This window comes from Mauremys reevesii, linkage group 1, assembly GCF_016161935.1.
Source record: "Mauremys reevesii isolate NIE-2019 linkage group 1, ASM1616193v1, whole genome shotgun sequence".
NCBI lineage: Eukaryota > Metazoa > Chordata > Testudines > Geoemydidae > Mauremys > Mauremys reevesii.
In genome coordinates this window covers 358,889,306-358,912,823 of record NC_052623.1, presented here as the reverse complement: position 1 = coordinate 358,912,823, position 23,518 = coordinate 358,889,306, and the positions used below count along the sequence as shown (strand labels likewise).

The 23,518-nt window shown below is 66.1% G+C and overlaps 2 protein-coding genes across 2 annotated transcripts; both read left to right on the top strand.

The window, feature by feature from the left end:
- Positions 1–619: 619 nt before the first annotated feature.
- Positions 620–21,966, top strand: PRRT4 (proline rich transmembrane protein 4). Its single transcript, XM_039497164.1, has 3 exons — positions 620–1,454; positions 4,646–4,759; positions 19,946–21,966. The coding sequence occupies exons 1-3, from the start codon at positions 620–622 to the stop codon at positions 21,916–21,918; spliced, it is 2,922 nt and encodes a 973-aa protein (XP_039353098.1). The 3' UTR covers positions 21,919–21,966.
- LOC120379411 (adenylate kinase 8-like) lies at positions 8,723–10,239 on the top strand. Its single transcript, XM_039497166.1, has one exon. The coding sequence runs from the start codon at positions 8,764–8,766 to the stop codon at positions 10,198–10,200; it is 1,437 nt and encodes a 478-aa protein (XP_039353100.1). The 5' UTR covers positions 8,723–8,763; the 3' UTR covers positions 10,201–10,239.
- Positions 21,967–23,518: the final 1,552 nt, after the last annotated feature.

Below are 23,518 nucleotides of genomic sequence, written 5' to 3'. Positions count from 1 at the left end.
CCGATGTATGAATGGCTTGGCAGAGCCCACCACGCCCCAGTGCCTCTCTTTACCAGCGGCCAGCACCCGCTGCTCCAGAGGACAGGGCAGGAATTCCCCCCACAGACGCTCCCGTAGCAATGGTGAGACGATCTACCCCAGGGCAGGCCCCTCCTGAGCACTGGGCTTCTGCCTCCCGCCCCTGCCCAGGCGCTGGGGTTTTCAGTGCTGTCTATGGTGGTGCCTCAGGATGGCCTTGTTCTCTGTGAGTCCTGCAAGCATCAGCCGCAGGGAGATCTTGTGGCAGGGAGTCCCGCAGGTCAATGGTAGGTTGAGTGGAAGAACATTTTCTACTCTCAGTGGGCAATGGGGCGGGGACGCGTCGGGCCCGTGGCCGGCCCGGCCGCCGTGGGGCGGACGCTGGGCCCGTGGCGGCCCAGCCGCCGTGGGCGGGGACGCGCCGGGCCCGTGGCCGGGCCGGCCGCCGTGGGGCGGGGACGATCTGGGGTCCCTTGTTCCAGGCTCTCCGGCCTTTCCTGGCGTGACACTAACGCTCGACCTCCTGCCCCTTCTCCCCAGGCCTGTTCGCTCCTGCCCTGTGCCAACGTCCCCCCTGCTGCCGCTCGCTGAGACCGGGGCCATGTGGGCCCTGCTGGTGCTCCTGTTCCTGCTGCCACCGGGCTCCTCGGCCACTGGGGCCCTGGCTGAGATGCGTCAGACCCTGCCGCCTGCCGGAACCGGTGCCAGGGCCCAGCCCCCCTCTGCCGCCCAGGGAGCTCTGCCCAAGGCCCCTCTGACGGCCTCGGAGCTGCCGGCCCGGGGCGCGGACCCTCTGCTCTCCCTCAACCTGGGCCTGAACTTCAAGATCAAGGTGAAGAGCCAGGGCAGCTTCCGGCCGGCAGGTCCCAGCACTGAGCCGGCCCTCGCAGACCTGCCCCCGGCTGAGATGGCGGATCCGATCTCCTCTGCCAATTTCCTGACGCCCGGCGAGGCCCTGTCCGGCTCCTCCTCCGCTCCCGGCTCGGGGTGGCTAGTGACCGGCTCTGCGGACGAACCGTCGCCGGACGCTTCCCACAGCCCCGGGAGCTGGGGCGAGACCGCCGCAGACTGGGACGGCTCCCCGGTTCCCCGGTTCCGCAGCAGCCCCCGGGGCCACCCGCCGAGCACCACCCCCTTCGAGTCGGAGTTCCTGGAGCCGGTGCCCACAGCCCGGCTCTCCTCGTTCCGGCCCGACGTGATGCTGCCAGCTGCCAGACAGCCCACCCCCGCCAGCTCCCCCCGGGGGCGCAGCCAGGGCCTGGAGTTCCACATCAACATTGACCTGACGGCGGGGCTGGACCAGGAGGTGGGCGCGCCCCCCACCCACGTCCTGCCTGCCAGGGGGGGCAAGGGCCCGGGCACCAGGTGGAAGGTCCCGCTGCTCCCCAGCCTGAAGGCAGGGATCTCGGAGATCGCCAGCAAGCTGGGCACCTCCAGTGAGTACGGGGAGGGGCTCGGCTCTGCTCTGCTCTGCTCCCCACACGTCCCCTAGATGTGCGCTCGCCCGAGGAGCCCGGGGCACGGTGCTCGCGCCACACAGACTAGTGTACTGGCAGTGTTGGGGCACTGTGATCATCTAGTCCGGCCCCCTGGGCACCGCAGGGCAGTGACCTGCCCCGAAACCTTTCCCGGAGCGGCACTTTGAGCAAAGCATCGCACCGGGCTTTGAAACCAAGCTGTGCAGGAGGGTCTGCGTGTGTGCGAGACTGTGTGTGCGTCTGTGACATTGTGCTGTGTGTGTATCAGGTGCGTGTGAGCTGTGTGTGTGGGTCTGCATGTGTGCGAGGTTGTGCCATGTGTGAATCGGGGTGCGTGTGAGGTGTGTGGGGGTGTCTGCGTGTGTGTGTCAGGTTGTGCTGGGTGTGTATTGGGGTACATGTGAGCTATGCGTGGAGGTCTGCGTGTGTGCGAGGTTGTGTGTGCATCTGTGAGATTGTGCCATGTGTGTACCGGGGAGGCATGTGAACTGTGTGGGCAGGGGGGGTCTGTGTTTGTGCAAGGTCATGCTGGGTGTGTGTCAGGGGGCGTGAGGTGCGCGTGTGGGTCTGCAGGTGTGCGAGGTTGTGTGTGTGTATCAGGGGTTGCGTGTGAGGTGCGCGTATGGGTCTGCAGGTGTGCGAGGTTGTGTGTGTGTATCGGGGGTTGCGTGTGAGGTGTGCGTGTGGGTCTGCAGGTGTGCGAGGTTGTGTGTGTGTATCAGGGGTTGCGTGTGAGGTGCGCGTGTGGGTCTGCAGGTGTGCGAGGTTGTGTGTGTTTCGGGGGTTGTGTGTGAGGTGGGTGTGTGGGTCTGCAGGTGTGCGAGGTTGTGTGTGTGTATCGGGGGTTGCGTGTGAGGTGCGTGTGTGGGTCTGCAGGTGTGCGAGGTTGTGTGTGTATTGGGTCTTGCGTGTGAGTTGTGCGTGTGGGTCTTCTGGTGTGCGAGGTTGTGTGTGTATTGGGGATTGTGTGTGAGGTGCGTGTGTGGGTCTGCAGGTGTGCGAGGTTGTGTGTGTATCGGGGGTTGTGTGTGAGGTGCGTGTGTGGGTCTGCAGGTGTGCGAGGTTGTGTGTGTATTGGGGATTGTGTGTGAGGTGTGCGTGTGGGTCTGCAGGTGTGCGAGGTTGTGTGTGTATTGGGGATTGTGTGTGAGGTGTGCGTGTGGGTCTGCAGGTGTGCGAGGTTGTGTGTGTGTATCGGGGGTTACGTGTGAGGTGTGCGTGTGGGTCTGCAGGTGTGCGAGGTTGTGTGTGTGTATCGGGGGTTGCGTGTGAGGTGCGCGTGTGGGTCTGCAGGTGTGCGAGGTTGTGTGTGTGTATCGGGGGTTGCGTGTGAGGTGTGTGTGTGGGTCTGCAGGTGTGCGAGGTTGTGTGGGGTGCATACACATGTGTGTGCACAGATATGATCTGTGCCCCTTGTGGCGGAACTGGCTGCAGCCGGCCCTTCCCCTGGGGGTCGGAGCACAGCAGGCCCTGCCCTGGGGAGCGATTTCATTCCATCTCTGTGCCGCAGAAGGGGCCGGATTAGCATCTGGGGGCTGACCCCAGAGCAGGCCCCCGTGGCCCAGCTGGGCCCTGTCTGCGGGCAGAGCAGCTCATCCCCCACGGCCCGTTCAGCCCCTGAAGGTGCCCGTGGCGCCATCAGCACCAGTCATGGAGAGGTTGCAGTGCAGACGCCTGCCCCAGACCCATCTCAAGCAGGGCCACCAAACGGCCCCAGGCGGGAGCCCCGGGGCTAGCGTGGGAGTGGGGACCGTGGCCCGTCAGGCGCAGGGGGATGGAGCGCGAATCCTGGGGCCCAGATTCCTGACGGCCTCAGCGGGCAGCAGCCTCCGCAGCAGCTCTTGGCTGAGTCACCGGCTCCTGGCAGCCGTGGGCACTCGCTCCACCAGCGGAGCCGAGCGCCCCGGAGCCCCAAGGCTGGAGCCAGTGCCCCCCCCCACACACACACTGAGCTGCATGGCCACCAGCGGCCCCTGCCCAGAGTCAGGAGCCTGGACGCGTGTAGGGCTGTCACGGAGCCCCCGGGCGCTGCTCTGGAACTGCTCCCCACCAAGCCAGGCAGGACTTTGGGGAGCCTCCTCTCCCTTGGAGCAGCCTGTCTGCAGGGCAAGAAGCTCCCCCGGCTTCACCTCCTGGGTCTCTCCTTGGATCATTCAGCCTCCTCTGCCCCTCCGTGCACTTCCCCCAGCGAGTCCCCCAGGCGGGGTCCTGGGGCAGCCACAGGGTCCTGCACCCCCACTTCGCAGTCAGACGTGACTCTCAGCCAGCCAGTAACACAGAGGTTTATTTGATGACAGGAACAGGGTCTAAAACAGAGCTTGTAGGTACCGCGAATGGGACCCTTCAGCTGGGTCCATCGGGGGGGGGCACGAGCCAGACACCCACATCTGCCCTCACTCCTCGTCCCCAGCCAGCCCCAAACTGACTCCCGCTCCAGCCCCTCCTCTCTGGGCTTTGTCTCTTTCCCGGGCCAGGAGGTCACCTGATCTCTTTGGTCTCCAACACCTTTAGCATCCCCTTGCAGGGGGAAGGGCCCCGGTCATCAGTTGCCAGGAGACAGAGTGTCAGGCATTTATGTGCACTGGCCCTTTGCTCTGCAACAGTCTCACCCCCTAGAGACTTAAGAAATGCATAGGGGAAACTGAGGCACCCACACAGTATTCAGAGGAAACATTAAGAACAGCCCCACTTCATCACAGGCTGCCACCTTTCCAATCGCACAAAACCCAACACCCTAGCCCCGCCCCTTCCCCGAGGCCCCGCCCCCTGCTCACTACATCTCCCCTCCCTCAGTGGCTCGCTCTCCCTCCCCCTCACTCACTTACACTGGGCTGGGGTACGGGAGGTGGTGAGGGGTGCGGGCTCCAGGGTGAAGCCAGAAATGAGGGGTTCAGGGTGCACATGGGTCACACACGTCTGGGCTGAATTAGAGCCAGGCCTGTCTGCCACAGGCCCCGTAACCCCTCCCCTACCCGCTGGGCACCTGCTGCTGACGGCTCTGTCCCGAGCAGGCCCCCGAGCACCTGTGTGTGTGTGTGTCGGGGGGTCTCCGCCTCTTGCCAGAGTCAAGCCGTCCCCCTTTCCGTGTGCCTGGGGGGGGTCCCTGGCCCCCCTGCTGACCAGGCCTGGCCTTTACTTTCTCCCTGCAGGTTTCTTTGGCCCTACGCTGCCCCCGGACTGGCACCAGGAGAGGAACAGCACAGGTGGCGTCTGGGAGCAGCCCCAAGACACCAGCCCCTCTCCACCCCGTGCCACGGAGCCAGGTGAGCCGCTGGGCTGACCCGCCTGTCCTGTGGGGCTGGGGCAGGCCCTACGTGTCCTGGCACCGCGCTGCGCCCTGGAAGCAGCCAGCAGCAGATCTGGCTCCTAGGCGGGGATCCCACAGGGCTCCTCCACGAGCTGCCCCCATACCCCAGCCCTGATACACACCCCGGGACTTACCAGTGCATGCCCGATACACACCCCAGTGCACCCCCAATACACCCTGATACACACCCCAGGACTTACCAGTGCATGCCCGATACACACCCCAGTGCACCCCCAATACACCCTGATACACACCCCAGTGCACCCCCAATACACCCTGATACACACCCTAGTGCACCCTGATACACACACACTAATGCACCCCAGCCCTGATACACACCCTGGTACTTACCCAGTGCACCCCCGATACACACCCCAGTGCACCCCTAATACACACCCCAGTGCACCCCCAATACACCCTGAGACACACCCTAGTGCATCCTGGTACACATGATACACACCTGGTACTTACCCAGTGCACCTCAATACACACCCCAGTGCACCCCAACACCCTGATACACACACTAATGCACCCCAGCCTGATACACACACCTGGTACTACTGCAGTGCACGCCCGATACACACCCCAGTGCACCCCCAATACACACCCCAGTGCACCCCCAATACACCCTGATACACACCCTAGTGCATCCTGATACACACACTAATGCACCCCAGCCCTGATACACACCCCGGTACTTACCCAGTGCACCTCCAATACACACCCCAGTGCACCCCCAATACACCCTGATACACACACTAAACCCCCAGCCTGATACACACCTGGTACTTGCAGTGCACCTCCAATACACACCCCAGTGCACCCCAATACACCCTGATACACACACAGCCCTGATACACACCTACAGCAGTACCAGCACACACACCCCTGCACACCCCCAATGCAGCCTGATACACACCCAGTGCACCTCCAATACACACCCCAGTGCACCCCCAATACACCCTGATACACACACACTAATGCACCCCAGCCCTGATACACACCCTGGTACTTACCCAGTGCACGCCCGATACACACCCCAGTGCACCCCCAATACACACCCCAGTGCACCCCCAATACACCCTGATACACACACACTAATGCACCCCAGCCCTGATACATGATACACACCCAGTGCACCCCAATACACACCCCAGTGCACCCCAATACACCCTGATACACACCTAGTGCATCCTGATACACACACACTAATGCACTAGCCTGATACACCAGTGCACCTCCAATACACACCCCCGTGCACCCCCAATACACCCTGATACACACACACTAATGCACCCCAGCCCTGAGACACAATACACCCTGATACACACCCTAGTGCACCCTGATACACACACACTAATGCACCCTAGCCCTGATACACACCCCGGTACTTACACAGTGCATGCCCGATACACACCCCAGTGCACCCCCAATACACCCCAATACACACCCCAGTGCACCCCCAATACACACCCCAGTGCACCCCCAATACACCCTGATACACACCCTAGTGCACCCTGATACACACACACTAATGCACCCCAGCCCTGATACACACCCCGGTACTCACCCCCCCCCCCCCCGCTCTCTCTCGCTATAGTGCGTCCAGGGCCTTGTCCTCCTGCCTGAGCCCACGGCACACGCCCTCGCGTCCCTCGCGTGGCTCAGGCCCCTCCCTGGGCACGGGCAGGATGCTGAGAGCAGGGGGTGCGAAGGGTTAACGGGAGGGGGCTGAGCGGCTTTGCACAGAGCTTGGTGCTATCTCGGCATCTCCCCGACCACGGGGGAGGGGAGGTCAGACCTTGGCCCGGGAGCCGGCTCGACAGGTCTGGGGGTGGGGGCTGGGGGCGCCTGCAGGGACCTACGGCCAGTGGGGTGTTGCACAAGGCCCAGGTGCATGTGGGGATATTTTTCCTGCCTCTGTAGCCTGTGTGGGGTTCCCAGCAGTGCAGGGAGGGGCCGGTGGGGCTGGCCTGGGGTGCAGGGGACAAGGCACGGGGACTGGCTGGGGAACTGCTCCAGGCTGGGCTGGCCAGGGGTGCAGTGGGGGTGGGGCTGGCTGGGGCCCTGCTCCAGGCTGGGCAGGCCCGGGGTGCAGTGGGGGGGGGGCTGGCTGGGGCGTTGCTCCAGGCTGGGCAGGCCTGGGGTGCATGGGGGCTGGCTGGGGCGCTGCTCCAGGCTGGGCTGGCCAGGGGTGCAGTGGGGGAGCTGGCTGGGGCACTACTCTGGGCTGGCGGGGGGGCTGGCTGGGGCACTGCTCCAGGCTGGGCTGGCCAGGGGTGCAGTGGGGAGCTGGCTGGGGCACTGCTCTGGGCTGGCGGGGCTGGCTGGGGCACTGCTCCAGGCTGGGCAGGCCAGGGGTGCAGTGGGGGCTGGCTGGGGCACTGCTCTGGGCTGGCGGGGGTGCTGGCTGGGGCGTTGCTCCTGGCTGGGCAGGCCCGGGGTGCAGTGTGGGACTGGCTGGGGCACTGCTCCAGGCTGGGCAGGCCCAGGGTGCGGGGTGCTGGGGGGGACGGACTGGCTGGGGCGTTGCTCCAGGCTGGGCTGGCCAGGGGTGCAGTGGGGGCAGGGGGGGCTGGGCTGGCCAGGGGTGCAGTGGGGGCGGGGGGGCTGGGCTGGCACTGGAAACGGGCCTGGAGAGAGGAATGCAGTTGGGTCTGCCCCACGCTGTGACCAGAGCCTCTTGATAAGCCGGCTCCTTTTGCCAGTTGCAGGAGATGCTGGTCTGACAAGGCCAGGGGGAGAACCCCGGAGTCCTGGCCAGCTCCCGGCCTGGGGGGCTGTCCCGACGTCTCAGAGCAGGGAGGGGCGGGGAGGGATTTGTGAGGGTCAGGCCGCCCTGCCAGCCCCGGGGCGGCTCCTGGCCGCACACCCCTCGCTGCCAGCCCTTGGGGAGCTTTCCATGACTGGATCTAGCAGCAGCAGGAACGTCGCTGGGGCCGGGCCTGGCCGGGCTGGGCTGGCTGGAACCGTTCTGCCCCTGGAGGGTTCTGCAGTGAAGTGTGGTCAGAGTGCACAGAATATGCTCCCCATCCCTGTCCTGCTGCCCTCAGCCCCTCCTAACCCCACTGTCTCCTTCAGCCCTCTGCCCCCACTGCACTCCCCCCGTCCCCTCTCCTGTTCCCCTGGGGCTCCCCGCTCTGTATCCCCCCCACCCCCCGTTAGCCTGCGGCCGGTGGGGCCGGGACAGTGTCTGGCGATAGCCGGGGGTGGGCTGCTGAGCTGCGCCCCTGAAGGTCACTCGGCTCCCTGCTGGCTCCCTGCGGAGGGTCGGGGCTGCCTGTCACATCCCACGGGGAGATGGAGCGAGAGCTGCCATCCCCTGCGTGCCCAGGCTGACGGGTGCCAGGCAGCATTAGCCTCCATCCGGCACGCTCCCTTCCAGGTGCAGGCAGGCGGGTGCAGCGAGCAGAGAAATGCTTGGTGGCAGCCTGTCAGCCCAGGTAAGAGCCGCCTGCGTGGAGGTGACAGATGGATCTGGACAGGGGTGAGGACAGCAGCTCTGGCGGCGACAGTCACACCGTGTCCCTGGCTCAGCCTCCCGGGAAGGGCAGCGCAGCCGGGCAGAGACGACCTCCCACTGGTCAGGCATGGCGTGGGGAGCCGTGCTGAGCGCTGCTGCTTCCATCATCCCCTGCCTGGCACCGCCACCCTCTGAGTTCCAGCCCCCGCTGGCCCCAGTCTCGGGTGGGAGCAGCATCCCCGCTCCAGTGGGCTCGGCTCAGCCAGCCCTCTGCTAGCCGGCCCGGCCTCTGGGGCCCACAGGAGCCCCCAGCCGCGGGAAGGCAGCCTGTGCCCGGGCACCCATGGGCGATTCGGGATTGCTGCTCGCTGCAGGGAGCCACGTTCCACCCGCCACTCCCGTGCTCCGTGATGTCACAGGCGGCTGCTGGGCAACCCTGGAACCCGGGGCCGGGTTTGGAATCCCGCCGAGGAGTCGCCCAGAGCAGCCGGGGAGAGATGGACGTCGCTGCCAAGCCCCACATCCCCCCCGCCATGGCCCTGTATGCCGAGAAGCACGGCGTCTTCCAGCTGATGCAAAGCATGGTGGAGGCCCTGCTCATCCACCAGCCCGAGGACCCCATCTCCTTCATGATCGACCACCTGAAGCAGGACAGCGACCACGTGCCCAGGGTGTTCGTGCTGGGCCCCCCGGCTGCCGGGAAAACCACCATTGCCATGTGGCTCTGCAAGCACCTCAACGCCTCGTACCTCAGCCAGCAGAAGCTGCTGTCCAACAAGACGCTGGTGCTGGCCAAGGAGGCGCAAAGCTACCAGCAGCGGCAGGAGCAGATCCCGGACGAGCTCTGGGTTGGCCTGCTCCAGGACCGCCTCTTGGACGTGGACTGCGTCAGGGAGGGCTGGGTCCTGGATGGGTTCCCCCAGACTCGCGAGCAGGCCTTGCTGCTGCAGACCTCCGGCATCGTGCCGCGGCACGTGGTGGCGCTTTACGCGCCGGACACCGTGCTGGTGGAGAGGAACCTAGGCAAGCGCCTGGACCCCGTCAGCGCGGAGGTGTACCATACCACCTTTGACTGGCCGACCGACCCCACGGTGGAGCAGCGCCTGGTGCAGCCCGACGGCTGCTCGGAGCAGGCCACAGCCAAGCGGTTGCTGGAGTATCACCGCAACATCCAGGGCATCTTCCAGTCCTACCGGGGGAACCTCCGGACCGTCAACGCCGACCAGCCCTGCGCTGACGTCTTCTCCCAGGTGCTGACGTTCGTGGAGAGCCAGCCCCGCTCGGCCGCCCCCTTCACCCCCCGGGTCCTGCTCTGTGGGCCCCCTGGCAGCGGAAAGAGCCTGCAGGCTGCCTTGCTGGCCCAGAAATACGGCCTGGTCAATGTGGGCTGCGGGCAGCTGCTGAAGGAGGCCGTGGCGGAGAAGTCGAAGATCGGGGAGCTCATCAAGCCGTATTTCGAGAGCGGCTGCCCGGTGGCGGATAACCTGGTCCTGAAGGTGCTGCGGGAGCGGCTGGGCAAGCTGGACTGCGCGGCCTTCGGCTGGGTGCTGCACGGCTTCCCACGCGACGCGGACCAGGCCGAGCTGCTGAGGAACACCGGCTTCCTCCCCAACCGGGTCTTCTTCCTCACCCTGCCCGTGGAGGCCATCCTGGAGCGGGTCTCTCAGCGGGCCACGGACCCCGTCACGGGCGAGCGCTACCACCACCTGTACAAGCCGGCCCCGAGCCTGGAGCTGCGCCGGCGCCTGCGGCAGAACCCCCAGGACGCGGCGGAGAAGCTGGAGCTGCGGGTGGATCTGTATGGCCGGCACGTCGCGGACCTGGAGGAGTTCTATGAGGATGCCGTCTACATCAACGCCGACCAGGACCCCTACACTGTCTTCGAGTCCATAGAGAGCTGCCTCACTCGGCCTCTGCCCCGCCACACCGTCTAGCAGCTGCCGGGCAGGGAAATACAGAGTTTGCTTTCAGAATGGGATTCGGGGTCATCTTCTTTAACAGGGCCAGGTGTTCTGGGGGGCCCCTGGGCTCCCCTTAGCCCCCAGCCCAGCAAAATAACCAGGGTAAAATATTGAATGGCTTCCCAGTGGTGCCAGTGTGGAGCCAGCAGTGCCCAGCCAGCTCTCCAAGCACTTGGCTTGGGACCCTCTGCCACTCAGCTGATCTTTCCCAGCCTCCTTCCCTCCTCCCTTTTCCCCCGCCCTCGATTTTGACACCCCTGCAAGTTTGCTGATCCCCGTCTCGGCTGCGAGGGGGGGTCGCTGTTGCCTTGGGGGTCTCATCCCGGGGGCTCTCTTTGGGGAAAGCTGCTCTGTGCTCTCTTACGAGTCTCCTCCCAGATTGTCTGGTGAGAGCTTCCCAGGCCAGGCCCGCGGGGACCCACTGGAGCTTTGAGAAGCTGGGCTGGAGGAATCTCTGCTCATCCCAGGCCAGGCATGGGGAGGGGCCCTTCCCCTCTGCAGGCAGAGGCGGGGGTCTCAGTAGAGTGGAGGTGTCACGGCGTCCCCGGGCGCTGCTCTGGAACTGCTCCCCACCAAGCCAGGCAGGACTCTGGGGAGCCTCCTCTCCCTTGGAGCAGCCTGTCTGCAGGGCAAGAAGCTCCCACGGCTTCACCTCCTGGGTCTCTCCTTGGAGCATTCAGCATCCTCTGCCCCTCCATGCGCTTCCCACAGCGAGTCCGCCCAGGCGGGGTCCTGGGGGGGCCACAGGGTCCTGCACCCCCCACTGCGCAGTCAGACGTGACTGTCAGCCAGCCAGTAACACAGAGGTTTATTCGATGACAGGAACGGTCTAAAACAGAGCTTGTCGGTACCGCGAACCGGACCCCTCGGCCGGGTCCATTCTGGGGGGCAGTGAGCCAGACCCCCACATCTGCCCTCACTTCCTGTCCCCAGCCAGCTCCAGACTGAAACCCCCTCCAGCCCCTCCTCCTCTGCTCAGCTCCTTTCCCAGGCCAGGAGGTCACCTGATCTCTTTGTCTCCAACACCTTCAGTTGGCACCTTGCAGAGGGGGGCCCAGGCCATCAGTTGCTAGGAGACAGTGCCAGGCATTTAGGTGCACTGACCCCTTCCTCTGCAGCAATCACACCCCCTGATCCCCCCACCTAGATATTAAGAACTGCAGAGGGGACACTGAGGCACCAACACCGTATTCAGAGCAAACATTAAGAACAGTCCCAGCTCGTCACAGAAGCTGGGCCCACTGGGTGGCGGGAAACCTTTGGAAAGCCTGGCACTGGTTTGGGTGGGGGCTGCCCACTGTCACGGACTCACAAGTTGTGCCCACTCTTGGCCCCGTGCGGTCCATGGGGGGAGCCCCCTTCAGTGCGACAGCCCTTCTCGGGGGGCCACTCTCTCCTGGGGGTTAAGCCCCGCCACCTCCTGGAGCCGCACCTCTCTGAGCCTTAGCACGTCTGCCTCTGCCGTGGGCCCCTCAGGGAGTCCCCTCGCTCTGGGCCCCTGGGCCTCCACTGCCCAGAGGGAATAATGCCCGTGCTCTCTAGCCCAGAGTGACTCTCGGCCAGCGTAACACAGGAGGGTTTAGTGAGCATTGAACCCAGCACAGGAAACTCTCAGGGCCTCAGGCCTGGCCTCCCTCAGCCCAGCACATCCCAGTCCCCCTGCAGCCAGGGGGGCTCTGCCTGCTCCCCCTCTCCAGCCCACAGTCCCCCTGCTTCCCAGCTGGGCATCTGAGATACCCGGCCCCAAGCCCCCTCTGTCCATTGTCTTCTCTCCAGGTAAACAGGGTCACCTGGACCTGCTCTCCCCTCTCCTGTCCTCTGGGCCCCTCTCACTGGAACCAGCTGGTCAGGTCACCGGGGTCCTCTCTCCGCAGCCCATTGTCCTCCCACTGGCCAGAATCGGCTGTGACTCCTGAGCTGGGTCTCCAGGTCTCCAGGGTCTCCATCCTCCAGGCCATCGGCCGGGGTCCCAAGTCCCTCTCCGATCCTCTGTACCAACAAACTCCCTGTCCCCTCCCCTCGTTAAACCAGTAACACCCGGGGACACTGAGTCCCACCCCCTCTGCATGCAAACCATTGGAAAACAAGGGAAAAACAAGACACCCCCCCCCCGCCCCATCACACCACAGAGGGCTGGCTGGGAAGGGTCTTGTCCATATTGGCTGTTGCCACCCTCGGGGGCAGCTGGGGTCTCTGCTGACTCCAGCACTTGTGGTTTCAGAGCAGGGGGTTGGTTCTCTGCTCAGAGTTCAAGGCTCGATTTCAAAGACCCCCAAGCAAACGGCTGGGGGCGCCGGCTCCCTGGCACGCATGTTGCTGTGCCAGCCGGAGATGCTCGCACGCTCGTCCTCGCTGGTTCTCCGCCCCGTCCTGCTCTCCTGTCCCGGGTGGCTCGGCCTCGTGCTGGCGTTTGACTTGAAGGAGTCTTTCTCCTCATCTCAGCTGACCCCCTCAGACGCCCCTGGGGTGCCGAGTGCGGACTGGCTGCCGGCTCCCCGAGGCAGCTGGTCCAGGCAGGTTTGCAGAAGAGCCTTTGATCTCCGAGCAGTGGGAAGCCCAGCAGGAGAAACGCTGCTCAGCGAGCTGCATGGCAGGACTGGCGGCTCCGGGCGGAAGCACCAGGGCTGGGCAGAGAAACAGAAGGGCCGTAGCCTGAGCACACCTGCGCAGAACGCCGCTCGGCCAGTCCTGCTGCAGGCGCCTCGAGGGCAGCGTCCTGCCTCCCTCTGTAACGGAGTCGTTCTCTGGCCTGGCACCGTCTGCTGCCACCCTGGCACACACCCAGCGTCCAGCCAGCCCTATCGGTGCATGTAATGGGGGCCTTGCCCCTGGAGCGCCCCCTGGCGGGGCAATGCTGCAATTAAGTCCCTGCCTCAGTTTCCCCTAGTGGGCTTTTAATAAGTCCTATGGGGCTTATGTATATTGAGCGGTGCCCCTTCCGGGCTCCAGCTTATTTACCCAACGGTGGCACATTACCCAGTCAGCCTCCAGCCCAGCCGCCTGGCTGGAGGGGGCAGGGGGTGAGTTGTGTCCAGGTCCCTCAGCAGCCAGGCCCTCTTGCCAACAGGGAGGGCAGGTCTCTTACGCCCGCCCTTCCTCCTAATTCCTCGGCTCTGGGGCTGCAGCTGCTCGCGCGCTGAGCCTGGGCATTGACAGCTCCTCCCCTCCCCAGCCTCTGCTGCACCTTCCCTGGGGTGCCCCCCCTGCACCCCGAGGAGCCCCCCCAGGAGCCTCGGTTCCGTAGGGGGACCCCACTGGGAGGAGCTCCGTAGCCAGCCCTCCCAAGGAGCTCACCCCCACCCCTCCCACCGCGTTCCCTCCCTGTGCCAGGGCCCGCCTGGCGCTGCCCAGCCCCTGAGGCTGGCGGGTTGCTCGCCGGGGATCGGGCTGGTCCCTCTCTTTAGCAGAGCTTGTCTCAGGGCGCCTGCGAGCCGAGTGCCCCCGGGACCCCAGAGCCGTAGCTCCATGCAGGGGGATGGGGCTGCCATGCGGCTGGGGCCAGTGGCGCCCCGGCTGAGGATGATACTGAGCCCACCCTGGGCCTCTCGTCCCTACGTCTCAGCACATTGGGAACGAGGATGGGAGCGTTCTCGTGGGGAGAGGGCTGGAGAGGGGCAGGTCCCACCCTCTCAGTGGCATGGCCAGGCCTAGCCCGCCAGAGCCCCAGGCCTGAGCGCTGCCCCCCGGGCCATGGCGCTGGCCGGGCACGGGCAGGACGAGCCTGTGCATGGCATGGAGGCCAGGCTGTGACTGCCGCAGCCCTGACCGCGGCACGGCCCAGGGGCCAGACAGCCGGCTCCGTGGCAAATTCCTCTGCGGTGATGCAAACGGGCGGGCGGACTGAGAGAGGCCAGAACTAATCCAGCAGAGAGGGGGCTGCAAAGGCACCGAACCTGGCTAAAGCCCTGGATTAGACTCCGGAGGGATAAACAAAGGGGGGTGCAGGGCGAGCCAGGATCCCCTGCAGAGCAGGGCTGGGCTGAGCTCCGAGGGGCACCTCGGGCAGCCCCAGTGCAGCCGCTGGGCCTTGGGGCGATCGCTGCTTGGCATCTGTCCCGCCAGGCCCCACAGAGCCACGGCCATTGTGGGAGCCGCTGTGTTTGGAGAAGCCCCTGGCTACGCAAACAGCCCGAGAGGCAGCCCATTGTGGCTGCCAACAATGCTCCTGAGCCCCGCCAGCCTCCCCTCCCCCACGCCAGCGCCCACGGGGCAGCCAGCGGGTGCTGGGCTTGCTGCAGAGCAGAGGCTTTTCTCAGCCCCCCGCCCCCGAGCACAGGGGGGAGGCCCCTCGGATGTGCCCATGGATCACTGCACCCCGCGCTGGCCTGGGTGGTCTCCTGGCCGTGCCCAGACCCAGCCTGGCACTGCTTGTCCGCCCTGCCTGGAGCACCCGGGGCAGGTGGCCTCTCCCAGCAGGGAGAAGGGGGCACCCGGCTCTCCTCGTGGCAGGGATGGGGGGTGCATAGCAGGGTGCATAGGAGGGACCCGAGCCAGCTGTCACTGAGGAGCCCTGGGGCTCTCTGCAGCCTTGGAGTGAGCATGGGGTTCCCTGGGGTCCCCCCTCCAGCGTCATGTGCCACCCCGTGCATGGCGGGCAGCCGTCCCTGCTTTGCTGGCCCAGCGGCATGGGGGGCTCTGCACAGGGGGTCTGCCTGAGCTGACAGCACCCCCCCCCCCCGAGGTCACAGGGGCTCAGCCAGCCGGCTCCCCGCAAGCAGCCAGCAGCCCGGCACGTTCTGCCAGCAGCTCTGCGGCCCCAGGGCCCCTGGATTAGGGGCTATTTGCTTTCATGTTTTATCTCCAGAACAGCGAGTCCCTGGCTGGCTGCTCTCCAGCCGCAGGCGCAGATAACGCAGGGGTGTGCATGGCCGTGTGTTCTGCTTGGGCGGGGGGGGGGTTGCACAGCCTGACCTGAGTGCCTGAATACAGCAGTCGCCATGTCCCGATTTGGGGCCTTTTCACTGTGGGGCCTGTCTAGGTTTCAGAGCCCCCCCTTTGCCCCCCAGAGGGGCACATAGTCGAGTGCGAAATGCACACGCACAGAGCTGTGTCTGCACATGGGCTTTGTGAGTGTCTAAGTGGGAGCGTCTCCCAGGTGATGGTACATTAGCATGTGTGTGTGTATGCACTGGGAGACGTGTGTGCTCTGTGCGTGTGTGTGCACACTGGGGTGTGTGTGTGTGTGCACTCTGGGACTGGTGTATGCTCTGTGTGGTTATGCACATGCTCTGGAGCCGGTGCGTGTGCACTCTGGGGCTGGGGTGTGCTCTGCGTGTAAGTGTGTGTGTGCTCTGTGTGTGCATCTGCACGCTCTGGGGCCAGTGTGTGCTCTGTGTGTATGAGCACTCTGGAGCCGGTGCGTGTGCACTCTGGGGCTGGGGTGTGCTCTGCGTGTGAGTGTGTGCGTGCTCTGGGTGTGCGTCTGCACGCTTTGGGGCCAGTGTGTGCTCTGTGTGTATGAGCACTCTGGAGCTGGTGCGTGTGCACTCTGGGGCTGGGGTGTGCTCTGCATGTGTGTGTGTGTGTGTGCATGCACTGTGTGTGCGTCTGCATGCTTTGGGGCCAGTGTGTGCTCTGTGTGTATGTGCACTCTGGGGCTGAGGTGTGTGTGTGTGTGTGCATGCTCTGTGTGTGCGTCTGCATGCTTTGGGGCCAGTGTGTGCTCTGTGTGTATGTGCACTCTGGGGCTGAGGTGTGTGTGTGTGTGTGTGCTCTGTGTGTATGTGCACTCTGGGGCTGAGGTGTTAGCTCTGTGTGTGTGTGTGCTCTGTGTGTATGTGCACTCTGGAGCTGGTGCGTGTGCACTCTGGGGCTGGGGTGTGCTCTGTGTGTATGTGCACTCTGGGGCTGAGGTGTGTGTGTGTGTGTGTGCTCTGTGTGTGCGTCTGCACGCTCTGGGGCCAGTGTGTGCTCTGTGTGTATGTGCACTCTGGGGCTGAGGTGTGTGTGTGTGTGCTCTGTGTGTGCGTCTGCACGCTCTGGGGCCAGTGTGTGGTCTGGGGTCGGTGTGCGCCGTGGGCGGCGGTAAAACCCCCGCCCTGGAGAAGCTAGCCTGCCGGCCCCATCCCCTGCACGCCGGAACCCCCAACCCCCGCACTGGAAAAGCCCCAAACCACGGCTCCCTCCCCCGCGCACCAGACCAAGCTACTGGGCTCCTCAGGTGCCCCCCCCCACTGAGCTGCCAGCCCCAGCAGCGTCTGGTGGAGCCTCCTCAGTCCACAGAGGAGGAGGGACACAGCAGAGCCCTTTGGGGGCGGGGGGAGTGGAGGAGGGGGGTCTCAGGGAAGCGGGGGCACCGTGGTCCCGTGTCCAGCAGCGGGTTAGCGGCAGCACCAGGGAAGGCAGAGTCTGTTCTACCCACCGCCCATGGTCTGCACGTGTGTGTGTGTGTGTGCGCGCTCTGGGGCTGGTGCGTGCTCTGTGTGTGTGTGTGTGTGTGTGTGTGTGCGCTCTGGGCTGGTGCGTGCTCTGTGTGTGTGCGTGTGCGCTCTGGGCTGGTGCGTGCTGTGTGCGTGTGTGTCTGTGCGCTCTGGGGCTGGTGCGTGCTCTGTGTGTGTGCGTGTGCGCTCTGGGCTGGTGCGTGCTCTGTGTGTGTGTGTGTGCGCGCTCTGGGGCTGGTGCGTGCTGTGTGTGTGTGTGTGTGCGCTCTGGGGCTGGTGTGTGCTGTGTGTGTGTGTGCGTGTGCGCTCTGGGCTGGTGCGTGCTCTGTGTGTGTGTGTGTGCGCGTGCGTGTGCGCTCTGGGGCTGGTGCGTGCTCTCTGTGTGTGTGCGTTCTGGGGCTGGTGCGTGCTCTGTGTGTGTGTGTGTGCTCTGGGGCTGGTGTGTGCTCTGTGTGTGTGTGCGTGTGTGCTCTGGGGCTGGTGTGTGCTCTGTGTGTGTGTGTGTGGGCGCTCTGGGGCTGGTGCGTGCTCTGTGTGTGTGTGCGCTCTGGGGCTGGTGCGTGCTCTGTGTCTGTGTGTGTGTGCGCTCTGGGGCTGGTGTGTGCTCTGTGTGTGTGCTCTGGGGCTGGTGTGTGCTCTGTGTGTGTGTGTGTGTGTGTGTGTGGTCTGGGGGTGGTGCGTGTTCTGTGTGTGTGTGTGTGTGCGCTCTGGGGCTGGTGCGTGCTCTGTGTGTGTGTGTGTGCACTCGGGCTGGTGCGTGCTCTGTGCGTGTGTGTGTGTGTGCGCTCTGGGGCTGGTGTGTGCTCTGTGTGTGTGTGCTCTGGGGCTGGTGTGTGCTCTGTGTGTGTGTGCTCTGGGGCTGGTGTGTGCTCTGTGTGTGTGCGTGTGCGCTCTGGGATGGTGCGTGCTCTGTGTGTGTGTGTGTGTGTGTGTGTGTGTGTGTGCTCTGGGGCTTGTGCGTGCTGTGTGTGTGTGTGCGCGCTCTGGGGCTTGTGCGTGCTCTGTGTGTGTGTGTGTGCTCTCGGGCTGGTGCGTGCTCTGTGTGTGTGTGTGTGTGTGTGTGCGCGCTCTGGGGCTGGTGCGTGCTCTGTGTGTGTGTGTGCGCTCTGGGGCTGGTGTGTGCTCTGTGTGTGTGTGTGTGCGCTCTGGGGCTTGTGCGTGCTCTGTGTGTGTGTGTGTGTGCGCTCTGGGGCTGGTGTGTGCTCTGTGTGTGTGTGTGTGTGTGCGCTCTGGGGCTGGTGCATGCTCTGTGTGTGTGTGTGTGTGTGCGCTCTGGGGCTGGTGCGTGCTGTGTGTGTGTGTGTGTGCGCTCTGGGGCTGGTGCGTGCTCTGTGTGTGTGTGTGTGCGCTCTGGGGCTGGTGCGTGCTCTGTGTGTGTGTGTGTGTGCGCTCTGGGGCTGGTGTGTGCTGTGTGTGTGTGTGCGCTCTGGGGCTGGTGTGTGCTCTGTGTGTGTATGTGTGTGTGCTCTCTGGGGCTGGTGTGTGCTGTGTGTGTGTGTGCGCTCTGGGGCTGGTGTGTGCTCTGTGTGTGTGTGTGTGTGTGTGCGCTCTGGGGCTGGTGTGTGCTCTGTGTGTGTGTGTGTGTGCGCTCTGGGGCTGGTGCGTGCTCTGTGTGTGTGTGTGTGTGCGCTCTGGGGCTGGTGCGTGCTCTGTGTGTGTGTGCGCTCTGGGGCTGGTGTGTGCTCTGTGTGTGTGTGCGGTCTGGGGCTGGTGCGTGCTCTGTGTGTGTGTGTGAGCGCTCTGGGGCTGGTGCGTGCTCAGGGTGTGTGTGCGGTCTGGGGCTGGTGTGTGCTCTGTGTGTGTGTGTGTGTGTGCGTTCTGGGGCTGGTGCGTGCTCTGTGTGTGTGTGTGTGCGCTCTGGGGCTGGTGTGTGCTCTGTGTGTGTGTGTGCGCTCTGGGGCTGGTGCGTGCTGTGTGTGTGTCTGTGTGCGTGTGTGCGCTCTGGGGCTGGTGTGTGCTCTGTGTGTGTGTGGGGGGGTGCGCTCTGGGGCTGGTGCGTGCTCTGTGTGTGTGTGTGTGTGTGCTCTGGGGCTGGTGTGTGTGTGGGGGGGGTGCGCGCTCTGGGGCTGGTGTGTGCTGTGTGTGTGGGGGGGGTGCGCGCTCTGGGGCTGGTGCGTGCTGTGTGTGTGTGTGTGCGCTCTGGGGCTGGTGCGTGCTCTGTGTGTGTGTGGAGGGGGGGGTGCGTGCTCTGTGTGTGTGTGTGTGCGCTCTGGGGCTGGTGCGTGCTGTGTGTGTGTGCGCTCTGGGGGTGGTGTGTGGTCTGTGTGTGTGTGTGCTCTCTGGGGCTGGTGTGTGGTGTGTGTGTGTGTGCGCTCTGGGGCTGGTGTGTGCTCTGTGTGTGTGTGTGTGTGCGCTCTGGGGCTGGTGTGTGCTCTGTGTGTGTGTGTGTGTGCGCTCTGGGGCTGGTGCGTGCTCTGTGTGTGTGTGCGCTCTGGGGCTGGTGTGTGCTCTGTGTGTGTGTGCGGTCTGGGGCTGGTGCGTGCTCTGTGTGTGTGTGTGTGTGCGCTCTGGGGCTGGTGCGTGCTCTGTGTGTGTGTGCGGTCTGGGGCTGGTGCGTGCTCTGTGTGTGTGTGTGTGTGCGCTCTGGGGCTGGTGCGTGCTCTGTGTGTGTGTGCGTGTGTGCGCTCTGGGGCTGGTGTGTGCTCTGTGTGTGTGTGTGCGCTCTGGGGCTGGTGCGTGCTGTGTGTGTGTCTGTGTGCGTGTGTGCGCTCTGGGGCTGGTGTGTGCTCTGTGTGTGCGCTGTGGGGGTGTTCGCTCTGGGGCTGGTGCGTGCTCTGTGTGTGTGTGGGGGGGTGCGGTCTGGGGCTGGTGTGTGCTCTGTGTGTGTGTGGAGGGGGGGGTGCATGCTCTGTGTGTGTGTGTGTGTGTGTGCGCTCTGGGGCTGGTACGTGCTCTGTGTGTGTGTGTGTGTGTGTGCTCTGGGGCTGGTGTGTGCTGTGGGGGGGTGCGCGCTCTGGGGCTGGTGTGTGCTCTGTGTGTGTGCGCTCTGGGGCTGGTGTGTGCTGTGGGGGGGGTGCGCGCTCTGGGGCTGGCAGAGAGGCAGAACAGCCTGTTTCTATCACCCCGACCTTGCGCCTGGTGCCCCCCTCGTGGTCCCTCCCCTGTGGCCAGGCCCCTGGTGCTGCCCAGCTCCGTGGGGCACCGGGATTGTGTGAATGGCGCGTTTCCTGGCCCCGGCCCCGGCCCCGGCCCCCCAGAGCCAGGAGGGGGTGGGCTTTGTGGGCGTCACCGCGGCGATGGCAGGCCACGAAGACCTGCGTTCCCTGCCGGTGCTGGGCCCTGGCGCTGGGCCTGCCTCCGCCCCATGCTAATGGCCTCTCCGTCTCCTTCGTCCCCAGGCCCGGCCCCTGGCCGGCACGGCCCCTCTCCCGGCAGCGAGGGGGCGCTGGCCGCCTGGCCCAGGTGCACGCCGGAGAAGCCAGAGGAGTGCGGCTCCCCCAGCCCTGAGCCCGAGGCCCCGCCGGGGCCACGCCTGCTGCCCTCCCCGCCCCTCTTTGTCACGCTGCACGCGGACTGGAACACGGCCATGGCCGACTGGGGCCTGGCCTGGGAAGCCCACGTCTACGGGGCCGGCTCCCTCTTCAGCCTGCTGGCCCTGCTCTCCCTGCTGGGCCTGGCCTGCCTCCCCGTCCGCTGCCCGGCTGGCTGCACCTTCCTGGCCGCCCTCGAGCTGCTGCTGCTGGTGGCCGGCGCCGCCCGGGCCTTCCTGCTCTTCTACGACGCCTACGGGCAGCAGGAGCGGCTGCCGGCCTTCGCCTCGCTGCTGCTGCATGACCTGCCCTTCCCCTGCCTCTCCTCCGCGCTGGCCGTGGCCTTCCTGCTGCTCTCCACCCGCTCCCGCGTCAAGCTCTCGCGCGCCCGCTTCCGGCACCCCGGCTGCCTGGCCGCCCTGGTGCTGCTGCACTTCTTCGTGGCCGTGGGCGCCGTCCTGGCCGCGGACCTGCTGCGCCAGTCCCCCTTCCTGCTGCTGGTCTCGCGGGGGGCCTACGCCCTGCTGGCCGCCCTCCTCTCCCTCGCCTTCCTCGCCTTCTACTGCCAGGGCCGGGCGGACGCGGGGCAGAGCTACGACCTGCACAGCTCCACGCCGCCCACCGAGCGCCTCAGCCGCTGCCCCTTCGCCGACGCTGGCGACTGGAGCCGGGCCGCGCGCACGACCCTGCTGGCCGCCTGCTTTGCCCTGCTGAGCGCTGCCCTGCAGGCCTACGCCGTCCTGCACGCCCTGGGCTACGGCCTGCCACCGGCCTTCTTCGGGCCCTGGCCCTGGTGGTCGCTGCAGCTGGGCTGCCGGCTCTGCGAGGTGGGCACCGGGCTGCCCCTGGCCCTGGTGGGTCTGTACCCCCTGGTCTGCTCCCATGAGCCCCCCTGCGTGCGCTGCTGGGGCGCGCTCTTCCGCGGCCCTGTGAAGGCCCCCGTCCTGCCCAACAACTTCCAGTGGGCCGTGGCGCAGCACGAGAAGCTGGTGACGTGTGACACCATCACCCGCAGCGACTCCGAGTTCCTGCCGCTCTACGCCCTGGCCGGGAGCCGCCTGAGTGCGGACGGGGCCACGGGCGACTGCGGCGCCCACAGTCCGGGGGCGGCCAGGGCCTCGGAGACGCGCCTCAAGGGCGGCTATGGCTCGATGACCTCCTCCATCATCAGCATGGCCATGGACGGCGACCCCACCGCCGACTTCCGGCCCCCGTCGCCCATTAACCTGCGGCGCAGCATCGACGAGGCCCTGTTCAGCGAGGCCCTCATCCCCGCCAGCCTCTTCCAGCCCGCCGGCGCCCTCGCCAGGTCCAGCACCCTGGCGCTCAGCCTCCTGAGCCCCGGCCTGCAGGAGCGCGAGGGGCGAGGGGAGGCGCCGGCCAGCCGCGGCCTGTACCGGACTTCCTCCTGCATGGAGCTGGAGACGGCCCTGCCCCAGGGAGGGGATGGGGAGGCGTCCCCGGAGACCAGCGCGCCTGACACCCCTCTCTGCTCCCCGGGCAGGTGGAGGGGAAGCAGCCGCTGCTCCAGCTCCCCCTACGGACACTCCCTGGACGGCTCCTCCCTGGTCCTGTGCCCCAGCCCGGAGCAAACCACCCACGCGTCTTCCTTTGCGTACGAGCCGAAGCTGCCCCGGGGCCAGGGCGAGAGCAGCCCCCGCCGGTCCCCGCCGCCGCCCGGGGGGCCGTACCTGCCCCTGGCCCAGCCCTCCCAGGAGTCCTTGGACTCTCTGGTCCCGGAGCCGCCGGCGGGCGACGCAGCTCTGCTGCAGGAGGAGTTCATGGACGTGTGCCGGCAGATCGACGCGCTCAGCGTCAGCAGCGACACCATCGACCTGTAGGGAGAGGGGCCACCCCAGTCCCGCTGCTGCCACCTCCCCAGCGGGCCCGGCCTCGCAGGAGGAGCCAGGGCGGCCCTGAAACCCACATCTCCCCCCATGGTGCTAGGTGGGACGGGCCCTTCCCGCCTCTGGAGGGGGGTCCCGGCTGGTCTGAGCCAATGCATGGCCCATGCCCTCCAGCAGGGGGCGCTCGCACTCACACCGGGGCAGATTTGCAACTCCGCCCCCCCCCCAGTGCCCACGCGGCACTGCCCCGTGCCCCCCCCCCCGCCCGAGATGAGGCTGGGGGAGCCCGTGGCCGGCCATAGGGGGCTGCAGCTCTGTGACCAGGAGAGGGCGCTCCCTGCTGGGGGAGAGAAGGGACTGCGGGCTCCCAGCTCCTGGGAAAGGGGGCCCTGGGGCCCGGCTCTCGCCCTGGCTCCCTGGAAGTGGCTCAGTGTCTATTAGAGATGCCCCCCTGCCCCCCCCCACCGCCCACCGCCTCCTCCCCTGCTCCCTCCCAGCCCCGGGTGGGGCGGGGCCTGGGCCCACACTTCCACCCCTGGGTTAGCAATGAGGTAGGTTCTTGGTTTGTGCTCCAGAGTCCAAAGCCCCTAGCGGCGGTGACAGGCCCCCGGAAACTCCTCCCCCCTGTGGATTAATAAAGTATTTTACCAACAGGAGCAGCTGGGTTCCTGGTCGGGCACGAGCCGGGGGCGTTACAGGGCTACACCAAGCAACCTCCAGCCTGGGCAGAGCCAGCCATGGGGGGGGGGTCTGTGCCCATCCTGACAGCCCTGGGCAGAGCCAGCCAGGGGGGGGGGTCTGTGCCCATCCTGACGGCCCTGGGCAGAGCCAGCCATGGGGGGGGGGTCTGTGCCCGTCCTGACGGCCCTGGGCAGAGCCAGCCATGGGGGGGGTCTGTGCCCGTCCTGACGGCCCTGGGCAGAGCCAGCCATGGGGGGGGGTCTGTGCCCGTCCTGACGGCCCTGGGCAGAGCCAGCCGGGGGGGGGTCTGTGCCCATCCTGACGGCCCTGGGCAGAGCCAGCCACAGGGGGAGGGGGTCTGTGCCCATCCTGACAGCCCTGGGCAGAGCCAGCCACGGGGGAGTTCCCGGTGCCCCCCCCCGACATAGGGGTCCCTTGGTTTGGAGCCCGGCAGGGAGCGCTGGGGCCCCGGAACCCGCCGTGGGGTACCGCAGAGCCCCGTCCCCGTCCAGCTGAAACACGAGCGCAGCCAGGGAGACAGGGCGCCCCGGGGTTCAGTGTTAGGCAATCGGGCGCTGTCCTGCCGCCCAGCACCGGAACGCCCAGTGGAGCCCCACGGTGCGTGTGCTGGGCGGGCAGGGACCCCGTCTGAATGCCCTGGGCTGGGGACTGGCCCAATGCGTCAGGCCAGAGCCCCGGCGGGCGGCAGGTGTCGCTCCCCTGAAGCCAGCAGAGGATGGGCCCTTAGCGACCCTTCGGCCTGCGCCAGCAGGGCCCTGCCAGCCCCACGCCGCCCAGCCGGGAGCTGCGTCTTGGGCAACCTTTGGAGCAGGGACAAGTGTGTGTGTTTGTTGGGGGGACAGTGTGGAGACACTGCAGCCCCCATCCGTCCGCCCCCCATGCTCCCCTGGGC